At 41.3% G+C, this 7,666-nt stretch overlaps 1 protein-coding gene across 2 annotated transcripts; it reads right to left on the bottom strand.

Annotated features, from left to right (window-relative positions):
• Positions 1-234: 234 nt before the first annotated feature.
• Positions 235-3,838, bottom strand: LOC115736073. 2 transcript variants are annotated; one of them, XM_048278309.1, is made up of 2 exons: positions 3,720-3,838; positions 235-2,615 (listed from the first exon to the last, which is right to left on the bottom strand). In XM_048278309.1, the coding sequence occupies exon 2, from the start codon at positions 2,465-2,467 to the stop codon at positions 494-496; it is 1,974 nt and encodes a 657-aa protein (XP_048134266.1). In that variant the 5' UTR covers positions 2,468-2,615; positions 3,720-3,838; the 3' UTR covers positions 235-493. The 2 variants fall into 2 exon arrangements, with proteins under 2 accessions (XP_048134266.1, XP_048134267.1); XM_048278310.1 differs by having other exon boundaries at positions 235-2,497; positions 3,720-3,739.
• Positions 3,839-7,666: the final 3,828 nt, after the last annotated feature.

Consider the following 7,666-nt stretch of genomic DNA (forward strand, 5'->3'; position numbering starts at 1 on the left):
TTCCAAGTCTTTTTCATATTTCAGCCAAATACCGAAAAATATTACCATTTTCTGGAAAATAACTTTCCGAAAACGCCACATTTCTGCGAAACAAACAGGGCCTAAATGAAAACGGAAGGGGTACAAATTTAAAACAAAAAGAAAAAGAGATTTATAGGCGTCAGTTTCCAATTAGCACAAATTCGAGTATCACGCTTGCCTGGACATGTAGTCTTGAGTCGGCCCAAGAAAATAAGCAATCCGATGTTTGACACCATATCCTGTGTCCAGAATTTTATCATACATGTGATGAGAAAAGTCAGGAACATCAACATCTTCTCAACCAGATTACATGAAATCGATACGCATTCGCGCGGAAGAGAGATCGGATGAAAGGGAAAACCGAAAAAGAAAGAAACTCAGTGATTGACTCCACCATGTCCAGTATGATAATATTGCCTAATTTCAGAAGATAAGTAGTTTCATATGCGGTAGCAGCAACATGCCACCATCTCTATTCGCTCACGATGTTGGAAGAGTTGATGGTTTTGAACTTGTCCGTCTTGTGAGAAAGGAGGAGCCACACGTGAGTGATGATTTCTCCGCCCTGCCTCAGCAGCTTCAGGTGGTTGTATCGCTGGCAGTTGTACGCCGCGAAACATAGCATCTCGGCCCAAACGCTGCAGATGAGCTCCCATGTATCTGTTCTACTTTCCAGCTCTCTCGCGAGTTTCCGCGCTTCCTCGAGGACATTCCACCCCCCAGTGATTGGAGTTTTGAGGCTCCTCTCTGAGTCTCTTTCTCGCACGGGCTCGGGCCCCGTTAGAACTTCCAGGACTTTTCCTACGCCACGCTGAGACTCGGGGATTCTGTTCAGGAACTTCATGAACTTTGTGTAGGCGTGACTGAAAGTGAGATCCGCCGTGGTCGAAGAAAGCATGCTAGGATGTCGTACCAGAAGGAACATCATGTAATCTGATATCAGTTTGCTTGCCTCCTTACGGTCTGTTTTTTCATGGCACGAGTAGTAGCAGACATGGGTTGCAATGTGCCATACGATGATACTTCTATCAAATGCCATCTCGATACTCCATTTGAGGTTATCCACAGACCCGTGAATGCCGAGCGACCATTCGCCTCTTTTCCTGAAGGGTCGACCGTCTCTCTTTGTTTCAAACTTTTTTATGTCTTCAAGCAAGAATCCTTTCAAGTACTCGGGAAATCGCATGGAATTCGGTGCCCAACGTTTCCTGAACTTCTCGGCCATGCCGAAGAATCTGAGGATTCTGAAGAGCCAGGGCCTCCTATCAGCTTGGCAGAAATCCAGAAAATTAAATTGCGGAATTGTGTTAGACCACCTTTCCTTCTTTAGCGAACACTTGACAAGAAGCTTCAGAAACTTCAAGAGCATTGCATTCTTTAAGAGCTTATTAGACCTTACAATCACCCAATCCGAACAGAATAGCTTCAACAACTGATAAGTTTCCAGAAGCACGACTCCAATCAGCAGCCCGAACGTGTAGATAACGTACGGATCTCTCAAGTGTTTCTCAAAGAAAAGCCCCACGAATCCGCCTAATGTCAACAGCAAACTGAGATAGCCGATGACCCGGAGCGCGATCCCACACCCGGTATATAGAACTGGTGCTTTAGTGTAGAGGACATCATACATGAACCCGAGTTCCAGATCGGTTATCAAGAATATTTCTTTAGGACTGGATTGTTCGATCAACTTATTACGATGCTTCAGGAAGAAGGGTTGCTTCATCCAGTCAGCAAGGTGAGGCTTTAGGCAATCAAACCGAAAGTAAGCCTTCAAGAAAATCTCCAGATTGGGAATTTCGCTACGGAAGTCGGTCAATTCAGAGTACATCTCCGTTTCTTCATCAAAATCCTCTTGCTTCAAGTTCGTGTTCTCGTCGTAGACAGAAGAGAGCGCCCAAATCGTTTCTCCGTACTTGATTATCCCGGCAACAAGCATCGGAAAGTACAGTGTCATCTGGATGGAGGTCTTCCAACTTCGCCGCAGGATCCAGACCACGAACGAAAATGTGAGGACAAGGTTCAATACACGCCTCGTGCTGAGCCGGTTGTCTTCTACGGAGTATGCGGTGATGCTGTCTGGATTCCCCAGCTGCAGTAGAATTAAAGGCGCCAGCAATGCTTTTAGTTCGGTATCGTATTCTTCCTCAGACTTGTTGAAGCTTACCACCGTGAGCTTGCCGAGCGCAAGCGTTGCAAAATAAGAGGCGAGCAAATAAGATGCCCAAGTGAAGAATCTGGTTGAGTCGGCACTTGAGATTTTTCTGCGGCTTCCTAATACAGCCAGAACGATCTGGAAAATAAAGCCGAGCAGCACAAAAAGTTGGATGCTCCAGTCGTCCCAGAGACACATCATCTTCGACGCCCATCCTATGTGATGGCATCCCGAACGCAACATTGACTTTACAGTGGCATGGTGCCCAACGCCTGTGGTTGTTCCGATCATCGTCGTTATGACAAGTCTTTGTGAGATAACCTCCGGACGAGGAGAGAAAAGAAGGTGGCGGGAGACCCTCTTGCCCCGGATTAGGCTCTTAAGATCCTTTCTCAAGCTGACAAAAGATGGTGCCACGGTGAGCAATTTCGCTTGGTAGCTGTAAAATAGACAGAAATGCGCCAATTCCCACCAGCGAACCCATCATTGGTGTCGCTTTCATTGACACTAGATGATAATATTATCATAGAGATAATGACACAAATGGTCTTGAATTTTAAATTTATTCAATGTGGTCCTTAAAGTTTAGTCTAGTGTCTTGAACTTGTAATTTTTCCAATGTAATTCATGAATTTTTTGTACATGTTCAATTTAACTCCTGGATCGTATGGAAATGTTCAATGTTGTCCTTACCTTAATTTAAGTTTAGGGACAACATTGAGCATTTATATATAGGCTAGAGACTAAATTGAACATGTATCAAAAGTCTAAACTCCGCATCGAATATATTTTAACTTCAATGACCATGTTGCACATTGGGCCAAAGTGCAGTAAAATGGTGGTCTTATTCTCGTCATGTTGAAGGTAGGAGTCCATCACTTGTATACATTACTCATAAAATGCGGGATTGTTTTCTAAATAAAAAGTACCCAAATTTACCGAAGATAATGTAAGTTACATTCACTTCCATGAGGGAATAATTGCAAATTAATTCCTATAGGTTGGTCATGAAAATTGTTCAAGTTCTCCTAGAGCACAACTTCCCATTAGCTCAGGTTAAAAATTACTGGCCAAGTATTATGATTTTCCTTATTTTGAAATTAGAAATGAACCTCCACACAAGGTGATTAACTTGGATGGATAAAGAGATCTAAAAGTGCGTCGAGAGGACCACGTCATGCAATAGTTCTGCTCCTTCATAGTTGGCCAATACCCTAGTCTAATCTATACCTTCACCTTCATTCGAAAATTTAAATCGCTGCATGGCTTCTTTAAGCTCTATGACATTCAAGCCGGGATTTCACTTTTCACACCATGTAAATTGAGTTTTACACTCAAACGATAAGGCACGGGTACAAGGGAAGTGACAAAAGACGGAAAATAATTCGGGAATACATGCGAAATAGATGTAGTCATAAATAATTTGTTCCTAACAGTAGATAAATCACTGAATCGATATGACGAATTTCGGTGCAAATAAATCATGAAAAATAATTTCAAACCAGCGAACTCGCTCTAAAGTTGAGCTAGCTAGAGCACTGACCTGTCAGCCAAGTGATGCCGCACCCATATGGAACTAATTTATTCTGAGGAATTCCAAGATCAAAAGCTGTCAAGAAACCTAGAAAACGATGATCATTCAGAATGTCTGCACGAATGAAGACTTTGCTTTCGTTTCCAGAGAGCAGTGACAACACTTCCATGTGAAACATTCTTTTATAACCTGTGGTTGCTTAAAGTGTTCATGAGTTTGTGCAGGAGAACAGAAAGGACCAAAGAATGAGAGAATTGATTATTTGCTTGTGACTTACAACATTATCGTACAAGCTCACTCGGCTTTCACCCTTTACGCAGCTTTAGCAATTATTGAAGTAACCTCTCATCTTTTTGCTTTATTCTAACAACATTTCCGGAAGATACGCGAAATGACTGAAATGATCATCTTTAAGCTTCAGCTTGAATTGAAGGTGGAGGTCCACCATTATCCATTTCCACCTTAAGCTTTTAGACAGTTAGTAATGGTCCGATAAATGATACCAAGTAGGAAGAGAGCGTGTTGCTGCTCGATCAATTTTAGATAGATAGAATTATCATAGGCTTTTGTTTAGACAAATCTGTATATCGGCAGGAAATCTGGTCCATGCTGGCACGCGATGACTGATTCGACTTTCCTTTAACACGTTCTGTGTTGGGGCTTGGCTTATGCATGATCAGACTCCTTGCACAAACTAGGACAAAAGATTATACTGTATTTTGAGAAGGTTACGCAATTGCATATGCATACTAGATCAAGACTAGCAAGTAAAATAAAATTAAAATGCGATCAAGGTGCACAAATGAAAACCGGAAAGAAAGAGGGAGAGGTGTTGGAGAAGAACCTTTTTGCGACACCTCACTCGAACCCGACAAGCACCATCTCCACACAGCTGCAGAAACTAGGGGATTTTCCGAACCCGAAAGCAACCGATCAAGAAAGCCTTAAACATACAATTGTCTTGTCTCCTATGTGGCTTCGCCCAAAAACATTCCTTTCTTACTGTAGAGATCAACTCAAGCACTCATTTTATCGATTAATAAATAAAATATCCAAAGTTTTCATAATGGTGGTTACTTTGTCAGCAACACGTGATTGCGAGGATAAGAAAGTGTTCGTGCTTGCTTGGCGCTTGCGACTTTCCTTCGCTTGTTGCTTCACAGACGGTCATAACTATGATCTATTACACTATGCTTTGCACTTCATAGCTGGTTCTTCCTCTCTTTTTGGCAGATTCCCCGAGGCCACCGACCGGCTCTTCACTTTTTCTGCGCAGAAAAGCAACAAAGAGATTTGTCCCAAGAAACACTGTTAAGGAAACAAGTACCAGGGATATGTGCTTTACATTCCTTGCTAGCAGAGCACTTGTGTCTCAACCCTCGACAGGAATGACCTTATGCGGGACCTCCTATAAAAGTTTTTCTAACGTGGGCTACTTTAATTGAGATGGTAATGGGATTGATCGAATAAATCTTTTAGATTTTTCATTAGTCTAATATAAGACTGGCTAGTGTGGGTCGAGTTGAGCCCGATTCATAATAATAGGATCCGGCCGAAGACTTTATAAGAAGAGCTCAGATCTTTTTCCTAATTCTGATGCACAAATCAATTGGAGCACATAAGGACTCCCGTCGTGAGAGGCAATAGAAGAGAAACATTTGAGTTTTAGATCGTCGCTATTCTGTATAAAGAACAATAACTTTAAATCGGGTGCACAAATCCATTTTCTTATATTATTTTATTTTTACATTCTAGTTATGGTGATCGTGGAATACCATTTTTGTAACTTACACCTTCCATTATTATGTAAGAAAAGTGAGGCATGGGAATAACAAGGGCAAAGAGAGAATGAACAAAAAAAATGAAAAAAAAGGACGGCATGGGAGTTTGATTATCCGCTTGCAACTTTCGTGTGAGGCACGTTTCCACTTTCGTTTGGCTGGCCTTATGAGTACAAAACCATGTCCGAAGCTTGAGTGTCCATCTTTAATGTCACACGTGATCCTCGTTCTGTCCTGCATCCTTAGCTTTTGGATTAGACAAATGATAGGCCTACTCTAACACTAAACTAGGGTGTTGATGAAATGGCAGGAAGATTTCAGGTCCGTTTATTTTCCGAAAGAATTAGCATGGCTAAGTAAGACTGTATAAGTAAACTGTTTTCAAGAAAAAACGTTGTAATTTCCTTGTGTTTGGTAGGATGTTAGGAATGACCTAAAAACCATTATTGGAGGTTTGGCATAAGAAAACCTAGAGAAATTGTCTAATCAGTCATAAATATATTAAGCGAATGTCAATTCAATCTCAGACTTTTAAATTTTGCAAATTCAATAGCATTTGCATGATATTCCAATGCAGTCTTTATGATCAATTTTTGTCGAAAATTATTGATGTGGGTGATACGCCATGTAATACGACAGGTAATGATAGGATGATCGATTTTAAAATGGATGGTTTCCGTCCTAGAATCGAGAATCACCCGCCAGGGATTAGTTTCGCAAAATGTGTACCGTGAACCATCCTGTCATTTCATGGATCCACCTAAGAACCGTACTGCCGATTCGGTTCGGTTCCTGGTTGAATCGCGATTGCGGTCCCATCGGGCATCAATATCAATTGAAAAAAAAAAGAAGGAAAACTAGTCCCTAGCGGTTGAAGGAAGATGGCTCAACTTGAGACGTTGGCATCTGTACTCGAGGTACTATTTATCAGGCCTCCCGTACTTGATGCGGTCAAATTGTAGATCTATGACGGGACAGCTTGAGGAGCCATAGAGAGGGTATGAAGCATCATACACCCATTTTCCTTGGAAGAAATTGCAGCCTCCAGCAAGTTATTTTCTCGCGTTAAAGTTGGATGTGATGAGACTCTGGTCAGTGAGACTTGGGAAGCTTTCTGCTTTCGTATGCTATAGGAAAAAATAGAGGAAGATGGCTCTGTACAAGAAAGCTATCTTGGGTTTTTGGAAAAAAAAAAAACCCCTTGATCCGTGCAAAGAAAAATCACTCCCATGAGGAGAAAAGTTGGTCTGAAACGAAGGGCTTATTTAAGCCATGTGTGTGCGATCCTTTTCTTCATTTTCTGGACTCTGAGCCTTTGAGGGAGATGGCTTCAATTAAAAGAATATATATATATATATATATATATATATATATATATTTGTATTATATAAAAGGACCAGTCCAATTTGGCTGGTTAGATGGTTCTCACTCGAAATCGGGAATCGAACCGGTATCCATCGGTTCTAGAAAATTGGAATCGGGAACCGGATCAATACCTGCTGGTTACATTCAAAATCAGCTGGTTGGGTACGATCTAGTCCGGTTTGGGTGGATCATGATTTTCTTGCTCACCCCTAGGTAATGACTAGACCCTCAATTAAGGGATTTTCGGTGAATTGACCAAAAAGGCTACAATGGAATTTCAATGCAAAAATTCAGGACTAAATTGACAAAACTTGAAAGGTTTAGGTCTAAATTGATATCCATTTAATAGATTTAGGACTAATTGAGTAATTTTCCCCGAAAAAAAGTAGATCACGTCTAAGACAAATAAACACATAATGCACAATATCAGAAACTTGGCAGCGGGACTCGGGACCTCGAGCCTTGGACTCAAGATAATACCTGGACCGTGAGCTCCGGACTCAAGTTCCTAGAGTTGGATGCCTGCTCGGGATAATTGATTGGACTTAATCGTTTACGGTGTTGACATTATGTCCGGAGTTTAAGCCCGAAGCAAAAATCGCATTGGATATTTTGCGAACGTTCGGAATGGAAATCCTTCGTATTTGGAATTGAAGTCAAGAATATTCAAATTGCTAGTCCATATCCTATAGATAACGGAAATAGAGTTCCGTGTGGAAGTCGGTCTACAAAGAAAAGAGATATTGGATAGAGGTGAATCTGACAAATATTTGGTCAAATTTGGAGTTTGTTGACCAATATGGGTTGATA

This window comes from Rhodamnia argentea, chromosome 4 (genome assembly GCF_020921035.1).
Source record: "Rhodamnia argentea isolate NSW1041297 chromosome 4, ASM2092103v1, whole genome shotgun sequence".
Lineage (NCBI taxonomy): Eukaryota > Viridiplantae > Streptophyta > Magnoliopsida > Myrtales > Myrtaceae > Rhodamnia > Rhodamnia argentea.